A 12,110-nucleotide genomic window follows, 5' to 3' on the forward strand; every position below is an offset into this window, starting at 1 on the left:
AGCTTCCTACCTCGCCGCAGGGCCCGATCCAAGAAGACGGAAGAACGAAGCCTCCAGGAAGAAATCGGACCCGTTCTCTCGTGCCGTTGCCATTTGACGGGAGTGTGAAATCTCCAAAGCACCTTGGGCGTAGGACGGCCACAAACCGCGGACTGGGAGTAGAAATGTCATTGATCTAAACAGACTGAATCATTCTGTCAGCTGTGAAGCAGTTGAAGAATCTGAGACGGAGATGACATTTGTTTATATAATTTTTTTTAAAAAATTATTTTATCAGCCAGAGAACCGAGGAGAACTCTGAGCGACTCATAGCTCTAGGCTCCAGATCTGGAGGAGTTGCTTTTGACGGCGACGATCAGTTTGTGGAAGCTCTTTTGTTGGAAAAACGCGCCGGCTTCGGTGTTGTCTATCAGGCCGCTGAAACAAACCCTGGGGCTGAGGCTCAGGTGGACATGCGCAATTCGTCTTTATGCAGAGAATGAACGAGATTGGAGCATTTCATGCCATTGGTCATTTACCAAAAGAACCTGTAGATGTTGCCCGTACGTCTAAGGCCCCTGAGTTGATTCTAGGAGTTTATTTATTTACAAAATTTGTATACCGCTCCATACTTGAAACAGATTCCAGAGCAGTGAACGTAAGAATTTAAACATAAAAACGTAAAAATTAAAACACCATTATTATACTAAAAAGCACAGAATGCCAATAAAAGCTGCGGCTATCAGTCAAGGAATGCTTCCTGGAATAAGACTATTCCAGGAGGCGCTGGAAACAACATAGGCCTTAGCTAGACTTAAGGTTTATCCCTGGATCGTGGAGGGGTCAAACCTGTTCATCTAGGTGACACACAGGGGAACCAGTGCTCAGGCAGGGGCGAACCCTGGATGATCCCAGGATAAACCTGAGGTCTAGCTGTGGCCATAGTGTTGGGAGCTGCCTGACCTTCAGTGGCAGGGAGTTCCACAGAAAGGGGGCCACCACGCTGAAGGCTCTTCTCCTGGTGGATTGCAGTTGGGCCACAGCTCCATACGGCACTATCAGGATCATGCCCACTGGTGACCACAGTGACTGGGTGGGTTGATACAGGAGAAGGCTCTCTCTCGGGTATCCTGGTCCCAAGTTGTTCAGGGCTTTGTACACCAGTACCAGAACCTTAAACGTGACCCGATGGCAAATAGGAATACAGTGCAGTTCCCTCAGCAAAGGAGTTGCACGCTGAAAAGGGGCAGATCCCGACAACATAGCAGAGCAGCCTCACATAGAGCACATTGCAGTAATCCAGTTTTGAGTTCAGTGTTCCTTCATCTTATGCTAGCATCATGGTGCGGTTTGGATAATATTACTCCTTCAGAGTAGAGATATCAAGAGATTGAGGGGAGACATGAGAGCACTCTTCAACTACTTAAAAGGTTGTCACACAGAGGAGGGCCAGGATCTCTTCTCGATCCTCCCAGAGTGCAGGACAGGGAATAACGGGCTCAAGTTAAAGGAAACCAGATTCGAGCTGGACATCAGGAAAAACTTCCTGACTGTTAGAGCAGTATGACAATGGAATCAGTTACCTAGGGAGGTGATGGGCTCTCCCACACTAGAGTCCTTCAAGAGGCAGCTGGACAAGCATCTGTCAGGGATGCTTTAGGGTGGATTCCTGCATTGAGCAGGGGGTTGGACTCGATGGCCTTGTAGGCCCCTTCCAACTCTGCTATTCTATGATTCTATGATTCTATAAGGCCTAGGGAAAACACATACACAGGAAAATCATTCTTTTCCAGGGACTTTATTTTGTCCTCAAGTGTAAAAACGGGGAAATGGCTGCGTTGGTATCCTAATTTTTAAGTCCCCCCCCTCCCGCCCCATCGGGCTTCGCACCTCTACTTCAGAGGAGAGAAACATTGCTGTGGGTAGGATGTGATTAAGAAAAATGATCGCTGCCCATCCGCCACAGACTTGATTGCCTCCACTGTTTCGTGTTCTCATGAAAGCTCCCCAAAGCTTCCAACGTTGCATTAGGCTTTGTAATTTTCCAGCTTGAGTCCATTCCCCCCCCACAAAAAATATTGCGAGTTGTTATCCTCATTACTTAAAGGCCCTAGTTCCCAGTGAGGTGGGGAGCGTGTGTCGTGGCTGTATCACCTCAGGCGGCAGGTGGATCTTGCATGAAGGAAGGCTCCCCCGCAGAAAAGAAAAATCTCTGCATGCAGAAAACTAGCATGTCAGGGAGAAAGAGAGGATGGAACCTGGCAGCTAGTTTTGTGTATTGGGAAGCATTTGGTTTTGTGGGTCCCTCATCTGCCTTTCGGAGTGGTACGACCCAGACATTTGGGAGCAGGTCAAACAAAAGGCGAAGAAGAGGTGTCTGACCCAAGGAAGTCCCCCCCAAATATTATGATTGGATATATTGCCACACAAAATGGCAGTGATTTCAGCCACATTCCTTCTGATATAAACTCAAACCAGTGGGGGGTGGGGATGGGATGGGCTTTAAGGAAATTGATTTTAATAAGTTTGCCTAAAATTATGTCACTTTTTATATTTGATACGCCAGGGAAGAGTCTCAAAAGTATTTGGTGTTGGTTTGAAGCTGCTGTGGATGCCATTTTTTTTAAAGAAGAAAAAAAGAAAGAAAATTCAGTACTGCGGGGCAGGAGAAAGTGTTACCTATCCCAGAATGCAACTGCTTGATGCCGTGTTGGGGCTAGACAGACAGATATATCACATGAATTCTGTACCTGCTGCCAATTCAAATGGCTGCTGTTGATGTTTCATGCCCTAAATGATTTGAGTCCATCTCATTTGAAAAGCTGCTGATACCTGTATGATTCTACCCATGTTTTTAATATCGTCATCCGAGAGTCTTTTTTCTTGCCACCAAGATCAGTAATGCTGACTAGCACTAGAGATAGGAACTTCTCAGTGGTGGCCCCTACCCTGTGGAACCCCTGAAAGTAGCATACAACTGCCCCCTTTATAAGTTTTATGGGTTTTAAAAACTCATCTGTTCACCCTACTTTTCAATCAGAAGTTTGAATGGTATTTGCCGATGGGTATTTCAAAATCATGTTTGATTGGAACTGGTTTATAGTTAATATTTTATTTTATTGCAATCTTTATGTTCCCGGGAAAGCCATGGTCTTGAAAGGCAGCTAAGAAATAGATTGATCGAATGACTGAAATAAATATGCAAATAAACGGGAGCTCCCAGCGTTCTCCGGCTCCATGCAATTAAATCTTCCAGTGTTCTGGATGGGCCTGAGATGTTCCTGATGGATTGTGTCCGTCCCCTTCATGCATCCACAGCCAAACTTCTGTTAAAATAAAACTTTCGGCGTAGAACGTCTTTCTTGTTTTATTGGGATCTCATTAAGGAAATTGGAAGACGGCTCTCTGGAGAATGGGTTATGGTTAAGCAGTGCTTGGCGGACATTCTCTTAATCCATAAACATTACGAGATACTGAGGAATGCCAGGAGGGATGCCAAGTTAGCTTGCTGGAGCAAGTACAAAAAAGGAGTCATAGAATCATAGAATAGCAGAGTTGGAAGGGGCCTACAAGGCCATCAAGTCCAACCCCCTGCTCAATGCAGGAATCCACCCTAAAGCATCCCTGACAGATGGTTCTCCAGCTGCCTCTTGAAGGCCTCTAGTGTGGGAGAGCCCACAACCTCCCTAGGTAACTGATTCCATTGTCGTACTGCTCTAACAGTCAGGAAGTTTTTCCTGATGTCCAGCCGGAATCTGGCTTCCTTTAACTTGAGCCTGTTATTCCATGTCCTGCACTCTGGGAGGATCGAGAAGAGATCCTGGCCCTCCTCTATGTGACAACCTTTTAAGTATTTGAAGAGTGCTATCATGTCTCCCCTCCATCTTCTCTTCTCCAGGCTAAACATGCCCAGTTCTTTCAGTCTCTCTTCATAGGGCTTTGTTTCCAGACCCCTGATCATCCTGGTTGCCCTCCTCTGAACACACTCCAGCTTGTCTGCGTCCTACTTGAATTGTGGAGCCCAGAACTGGACGTAATACTCTAGATGAGGCCTAACCAGGGCCGAATAGAGAGGAACCAGTACCTCATGTGATTTGGAAGCTATACTTCTATTAATGCAGCCCAAAATAGCATTTGCCTTTCTTGCATCCATATTGCACTGTTGGCTCATATTCAGCTTGCGATCTATAACAATTCTAAGATCTTTCTCATTTGTAGTATTGCTGAGCCAAGTATCCCCCATCTTGTAACTGTGCCTTTGGTTTCTATTTCCTAGATGTAGAACTTGGCATTTATCCCTATTAAATTTCATCCTGTTGTTCTGTCTTCTGACACCTCTAAGACCAACAGATTTATGGTGCCATCAGATGCGTCGAAGGGGGCTCAAAGTCCTTGAAAGCGCCTGCTACGCTAAATCTGTTCATCTTTGAGCTTCTAAGACAACCATCCGCAGCCTGTTGCCTTCCAGGTGTGTTGGACTACAATTCCCAGCATGCCCCCGCCAGGTGGGGATTGTAGTCCAATAGATCTGAAGGGCACCAGGCTGTGGAAGGCTGATCTATGTGACGGTGGTGGTGGTGATGGTAATAATAGAGTCATAACCTTGTTACTCAAGTGCTCAAATCAACACTTGGCTGCCTTAAAACAGGGGCAAAGCAATAGGTAGCCCCGTGCTCAATTGTGGCGGTTGAACATGACTGACGGCACATCCCAAAATGACCTGGACTGAAGTCACCAAACCTAGGGTGACCCTATGAAAAGGAGGCCAGGGCTCCTGTGTCTTTAACATTTGCATAGAAAAGGGAATTTCAGCGGGTGTCATTTGTATGCATGTCGCACCTGGTGAAATTCCCTCTTCATCACAACAGTTAAAGTGCAGGAGCTATACTAGAGTGACCAGATTTAAAAGAGGGCAGGGCACCTGCAGCTTTAACTGGTGTGATGAAGAGGGAATTTCCCCAGGTTCCCCATATATACAAATGACACCTGCTGGAATTCCCTTTTCAATACAACTGTTGAAGATACAGGAGCCTGGTCCTCCTTTTCATATGGTCACCCTACGCAAACCGCTGTCTTCGTCACTGTCTGGTGTACACGTGGCCTTAGCTTCCAGGCCCAGCCTCTCAGACAAATTGTGTTTGGTAGAGTTTGGAAATGTCTAGAGATGTGTCTGAGGCTCGTAACATTCCTTGAATTCTTCTCCGGCTTGAATTCCATCTCCTTCCCCCCACCCCCCCAGCCTTGCAGGATTTCCCAAGCCTTCCTCCCGCCCTACTTCCCACCCACCCACCTGGTAGCGGCCGTTCTGAAGGTGTGCTGCAACACAGCACTCCAGAAGCAAGTTAGACCAGGGAAACGTAGTTTCCCCCAGGGTTCCCTGCCGTTCACTGGCACCGGGGAATACTACATTTCCCATGTCTAACTTGCTCCTTGCAGGAGGCAGTAGTAACCTGCCTTCCTTCCTCTCTCCCTCTTCCTTCCCGCCAGTGGGGCAGCCGTTACGTCCAGGGCTGAAGGGGAAGGAGGATGGGTTTGGGATCTGGTCCCTTGACCGAGAGCACGATAGTTTTGATAGAATTGATTCAGATGGGGAAGGAATCGCTCGGGTTTCATCTGAGCCAATCTGATTTGAGTTTGGGAGAACTCACCCATTTCTAGAAGTACCTGAATTCTGCATCGCTGAAAAAGCAAACACCCAGGAACCTGAATCAATTACCTTTTTATTAGTATCTGTTTGGATTTTACCAATATCCGTCTAACGTAATGTTTGTTACTCTGTTGCAGGCATATTCTTTATTATTATTATTATTATTATTATTTTCTTTTGGTTTGTTTGGTTTGTTTTTAATGACATGACTTATTTGTACATGTTTCATGTCACCCGATTTTCTTTTGAGAGCGCTACATTTTTCATATCATTCCATACTTTCGTGTAGTTTCTGGAAAGGACGGAAGAAAGCCGAACCCTGATCGAAGGTTTTGACGAAGAGGCGAGCGGGCCGAGCTGCCGGAGTCCTGAGACGGCCAGCGAGGTGGGGTTTCCGTCAAAACGGTTGCGTTTGTTTTACGGCTCTCTCCTTGGGGCATTTAGGGGCCTGAGATTCGAGCGAATCTACCGGATTAATCTGGGGAGAATTGGCGGTTTGTTTGTTTCGCTTTGTCTGCAGCTTGGCTCACTCGTTTCGGTTGCATGAAACTGATTGTATCGTCTCAGTTGGCTGTACAATTCCAGTTGTCCTTCCTATGCTGAGATCTCTTCTGGCACACAAGGGCAGGAATTTTGGCTTTCCTGCCATTGCCGCCTCTCTTCTTCCAGTTCCCTTCTTCCTGTTTGCTCGCTTCCTCGCTCTGCTTTGCCACAGGGGAACATAGAATCATAGAATCGTCGAGTTGGAAGGGACTTATAAGGCCATCGAGTCCAACCCCCTGCTCCATGCAGGAATCCACCCTAAAGCATCCCTGACGGATGGTTGACCAGCTGCCTCTTGAAGGCCTCTAGTGTGGGAGAGCCCACAACTGTCTACCAACTGTCTCACTGCTGAACTTTGCAACTCAGAATCGAGTGCCTGAATTTGCTGCTTCTTTTTTTTCCTCCTCCCTCCCAATCTTCTTTCCTTTTGTGTCATTTTTTTTTTTTTTAGATTGTAAGCCTGTGGGCAGGGACTGCCTTAAGAAATGTTTTTGTAAGCTGCCTTGAGAGCCTTTTTGGCTAAAGGGCGGGATAAAAATGCTTAAATAAATAAATAAATAAATTTGGCTCCTATCAGCAGAAAGTCCACCTGTCTGCAGCGGGGTGGTTGGTTTGGAGAGACAGTAACCCCCCCCCTCATTGGCAAAGTAAAAACACCCTAAACAAACAAACAAACAAACAAATAAACAAACGAAGTTGCCCTTAAAGAGAGAATATCTTTTGAAAGCCACCCTTAAGGCATTAACTTGTACCAGAATAGCCTCCCTTAACCCAGTGGTCTCTGGATGTGTTGGACTACAGCTCCTAGCATCCCCTGAGCCAGCTGGGAGTTGTAGTTGAACACACCTGGACAGCACCAGGTTGGGGAAGGTTATGTTAGGGGAGAAGAAGAAAAATGTATAAAAAGTAGGGCTGTAGTGTTTAGTCAGGCGGTTCAGTGAACCGATTATAGAGTCTTTTGAGCGACTGAAAAGGTGACCCTGATTTTAATATATATCATTTTAAATAAAATAAAAAATATTTGCCAAAGCCCAGAATGTCAAGCAATATCTTAGAAGATGCCATTCTTCCTGTCGAAATACCATATCTTAAGATTTATTTATGTACGCATTTATATACCGCTCCATATCTTAGCAGATCCCGGAGGGGTGAACAGGAAAGGTACAATGGTACAAACGTAATAAATAAATAAAACACCATATGAAAATAATTAAAAACAGAATCTGCTGCAACCTGTCTAAGGTGGTACCTTTTTCCAAGGTGGTACCTCCCCTTCACACATCTCTGAAAACAGAATATATGTGTGTGTGTGTGTGTGTGTGTGTGTGTGTGTGTGTGTGTGTGTATTAAAATGCTTTTTGTTTTCTCATGTGCTGATTTCTGCAGATTTAATCAATAGATTAATCAATCAATACACAGAAGATTAAACAACCCACGATTTCTTTAATTGCGTGACTTCCCTGCCAGAAAGCCTAGGCCTCTTCCGTTTTCTCAGGAGAGGCACCTTAACACAGGTGCCTTCAAGGAAACCGTGTTACTATTACCTCTGAAACGCTTTCCCTCTCATTCTTTTCCTGCAATGAAATAACGTTATCAAATTGGTGTTCGTTACCCTCTGTACTAATGAACAGTCTGCGGAATGTGGTTACAGAGGCTGTCTTTATAATGCAGATTAAGCACTTTCAAGATGATAAAGTTACTTATCATGCAAAAGATGATAGTCCCTGAAGTAACAGAACATTGGCATACCCGTCTCTAGGTATTTTTGGTATTTTTAAAAAAAGTTTTTTTTTTTTAAAAGTAACGTTTCTCCCCCTCTCCCAGCAGGTAATACTTTCAGACTATTCGGATAGACAGTGCAGGAATCTAAATAAGTCTGTGTTTGAACATGAGATGGCTGTCGGCGAAGGCTTCGTCGGGAGCGAGGTGGACCCAAATTGCGAAGCCCGAGAGAGGAGTTCGCTGGTGTCCCTTTTAAATGAAAATGGAGCGACGGTACTTGGATCTAGGTAAGCGGGCGGCTCAGACACGGCGCTTTTGACAGCCGCTCCATTGGAAACGGGAAGAAAGCAATTGCATTTAAAGTGAATTTAGATAATGGAGCTCTCTAATTTACCTGGGAGATTGGCAAGCCTCCTTCGGAACCGTTTCAGCCCATCATGCAATTAAGTAATTAGGAGATGCAAAGGCATCAGTGAAGAGACGCGTTCCCTTCATGGCAGTGCGGTGACGTATAGGGAATGAGCTTTCCGGGGCACCGGGGGGGGGGGGGGGCGAGGGGAGGCAAAGGGGGCAGAGATAACCGTGCCAAATGAGACAGCAAGGATTGCAAAATATTCTCCAGGCAGATAAAAAAAGGTTGCATGCGTGGGTGGGAAGGAGAAGTCTTTTTTTTATGATTATTAAAAACACACACACGTGAATTGTGAAGGTGGGTGGAGGGACGCGGAACCATGACTTCGCAAGGAAACCGACTTATTTGGGCTTCGTTTGCTTCATTGTCTGGCCAGGCGTCCCAAACTGACAAAATGGCTTCCCTCATCTTTCGCTGCCTTGCAGATGGTGGGGAAACCATTAGTCTGTTTTTTTTCCCCCCCTGCGAGTTGCCGCTGCGTTGTTTATATGACGCAGCCGGCGACTCGCAGCCGGCGACTTTTCCCTTTGCTCCGAGGTCGCCACTTTCACTGCTCTGTCTGTCGGTGGTGACTTTGCTTTGGATTGAGGCTGGGGGTGCTCCGGGGGGGTGGATTGATGCCAAGGGGGAGGCTGCGGGAAGGCTGGGCGGAGAACGGAAGGCCTGCTCGACAGGCTGAACGGCCGCCGGCACTGCGGCTTTTTACGACTGGAAAGCCCCCGCTCCCTCCTGCTGCGGAGATTTGCCATTCCCGCCCTGCAGTTGCGATACTGCGGCGTTTTGAAGGAACGAGCTGCAAAGCATCATTGTCAAGACACCCCCAGGAGAGAACAGGAGGTGGGCAAAGAAGACCTTTGAGCCTGCTCCGATCTGGGAGCCCCTCATGCCCCATCCCTCTCCGTGCGACTGGTCCCTCTTCCTATTATTATTATTATTATTATTATTATTATTATTATTATTACATTTATTTCTATCCTGCCTTTTGCCCCGTACTGGGCCTCAAAGTGGCCTTACAAAATTTAAAAAAACATATACATTTTAAAACCTATGAATAGAAACAGACAAAGGTTAAAAATATATGAAATGTATTTTGATATTTAAACATGTAAAATACATGAGAATTTTAAAAGTCCTTAGCACAGACGGAGGACCAGATTATTCTCCAAAGGCCTGCTGGAACAAACAAGTTTTTGCCTGCTTCCGAAAGCCCATCAAGGAGGGAGCCAGCCTAGCTTCCCCGGGAAGAGAGTTCCAAAGCACTGGGGCAGCCCCCTTGAAGGCCCTCTCCCATGTTCCCACCAAGCGTGCCTGTGAAGAAGGTGGGACTGAAAGAAGGGCCTCTCCAGAAGATCTCAAAGCACGGGCAGGCTCATAAGGGAGAATACGGTCTTTCAGATAACCTGGACCCGAGCCATATAGAGCTTTATAGGTCATAACCAGCTCTTTGAATTGTGCCCGGAAACAGACTGGAAGCCAGTGGAGCTGTTTTCACAGGGGAGTTGTCTGCTCCCTGGGGAGAATAAGGTTATCAGTGGGTGCTAGGTATGAAGGCTCTATGGAAACCCAGGTAGGAGCGGAGGACCGTCTTATTTCCTTCATTGCTGGTGTTATCATTAAATCTCAAATCAGAAAGCATTCCATGCACAAGGGATGTTCAAAAGCAAACGCATTCCCAGCGTTGACGTCCATCACAATACCTGCGTTCAGAGGTCTGGAGCCCTGGAGCAGCCACTGAGAAGGCCCTCTCCCATGTTCCCACCAAGCGCGCCCGTGAAGATGGTGGGACTGAAAGAAGGGCTTCCCCAGAAGATCTCAAAGCCCGGGCAGGCTCATAAGGGAGAATACGGTCTTTCAGATGACCTGGGCCTCAGCCATATACTACCCCAGGATACAGGTCCTCTTGCACAGCGACAGCTGCACGAACAGGACTGTGCGTCCCAATCTCTCCGTTTTCGCCTGCGAAGATTTCGGCAGGGGCTTGGGGGACCTCGGAAGTTAAGATAAAGTTTAGGGGAGGGGGATCAAGAAACGTTGCTTTCCAATCTCCTGCAGTTCCTTCCGGATCGTTTTCTTCGCTTGATCCGTTCTAAACTTCATCTCATGCAAGAATAGCGGATCCGCCCCCCACCTCCGGGCTCTCTCCACTAGGCTTCTGTAGGACTCCCCCCCTATGAGTGTCCAGTTGCAGTGTAGCACTTCGGGGCCTCGCAATCTGTTCCGTGAGGCTGGGCGAGGGGAGGGACCAGGCGCCCGTACGAGTTTGTTACCCCGATGCCCTGCGATCGCTCGACAGACTGAGTCCTCCTGTAGCCAACCGTTGCTGGTGGCAATATGCAATCATCAACATGCAAGCCGGCTAAGCTACGTAAACGAACATTCGTCACCCAAATGATGTGTATTGGCAGAGGTGGAGAGAAGTTTAAAATATGAATCCAGAATCTCATCTTCATTTCTCAATCTTACTTAAAAGTTTGCTAATGAGCATCTCTGCACCCCCCCGCTTCTCCGCCCCCCCCCCCCCCCCCCGGTGCTTTTTAGCACTCCGACGCACGGTCTTTTCTAATGCCTTGCTGTAAATCCTCCCAGCTTGATTGGTGCCAAGGCTATAGTGCCGGGTAACTTAATTCTCACGAATGGCATTAGACGCCAGCGTGAAGACATTAAAAACACACTTAGCATTCTCTCTTTCAAATGCCAGCCTCCTAAATGCCTCTGTTTTTTCCGACGCTGGATTGTATTTCAAATGGCACAAAACATTTCTTTATTGACACGCATGAAAATTAAGGACAGGATTTGTTTTGGAGCGTAATGTCCTTTATTTAGTTTCTGTTGGATCGTAAAGCTGCTTTCCAAACGCCATTAGCAGTTGGCTACTCTCTCCCAACAGAGGAGGACAGCGCCCGGTTGGTTTTCAGTCTGCTGCGTGCCACTAAAAGGCAGCTCGACTTTTACGGGTAGGCATCACTCAGCCTTCCCTAAGCTGGTGTCCTCCAGATGTTTTGGATTGCAACTCCCACCAGCCCAGACCCGCACGCTCAATAGTCAGGGATGATGGGGGTTGTAATCTAGAGCATTTGTAGGGCACGAGTTTGGGAGGAACAGCGGCTGAACCTTTCATGGGACATTTAATCACTCCCCGAGTTTAACTAAGGACTGTTCGTGCTGCCGTATTTGTCACCTGGGAATGGCCGTTGTCCACGCATGGCTTGATTAGCTGAGTCACCGCAGCAATTATCCCCATATTTGAATAATAAGAGCTGCAGCCAGATTGTTGACCGGGGCTGGTTATAGGGAGCAGACAACCCCTGTTAAAACAGCTCCACTGGCTTCCGATCTGTTTCCGGGCACAATTCAGAGTGCTGGTTATGACCTGTAAAGCCTGAGTTGGGTCCAGGTTATCTGAAAGACTGTATCCTCCCTCATGAGCCTGCCCCGTCCTCTGAGATCTTCAGGGAAGCCTTTCTCTCAGTCCCGCCACCATCCCAGGCACGCCTGGTGGGAATGCAGGAGAGGGCCTTCTCGGTGGCTGCTCCGGTACTCTGAAATTCTCTTCCCAGGGAAGGTAGATTGGCTCCTTCCATGATGTGCTTTCGGAGGCAGGCAAAAACTGTTTTGTTCCGGCAGGCCTTTGGCGAATAATCTGGGCCTCCGTCTATGTTAAGGACTTGAAAAATTGTCGTGTATTTTAAATGTTTAATGTTTTAACGTTGTAATATATATAAATTCTGTATATTTCTTTTCATGGGTTTTAAAATGTATATGTTTTAAATTTTGTAAGGTGGCCTTGAGGCCCAGCATTGAGCAAAA

General features: G+C 47.0%; 1 protein-coding gene across 4 annotated transcripts in view; it reads left to right on the forward strand.

Annotated features, from left to right (window-relative positions):
• The window catches only part of CDK5RAP2 (CDK5 regulatory subunit associated protein 2), a 189,705-nt gene that overhangs the window by 78,841 nt on the left and 98,754 nt on the right, over positions 1 to 12,110 (forward strand). For 3 of the 4 annotated variants that reach the window (XM_063144884.1, XM_063144882.1, XM_063144883.1), the window contains exons 13-14: positions 5,916 to 6,011; positions 7,994 to 8,178. In XM_063144884.1, the coding sequence (XP_063000954.1) occupies positions 5,916 to 6,011; positions 7,994 to 8,178 (281 nt within the window). The remainder of the gene's footprint in view (positions 1 to 5,915; positions 6,012 to 7,993; positions 8,179 to 12,110) is intronic. The other variant, XM_063144885.1, reaches the window with a different exon arrangement.

This window comes from Elgaria multicarinata, chromosome 19, assembly GCF_023053635.1.
Source record: "Elgaria multicarinata webbii isolate HBS135686 ecotype San Diego chromosome 19, rElgMul1.1.pri, whole genome shotgun sequence".
Classification (NCBI taxonomy): domain Eukaryota; kingdom Metazoa; phylum Chordata; class Lepidosauria; order Squamata; family Anguidae; genus Elgaria; species Elgaria multicarinata.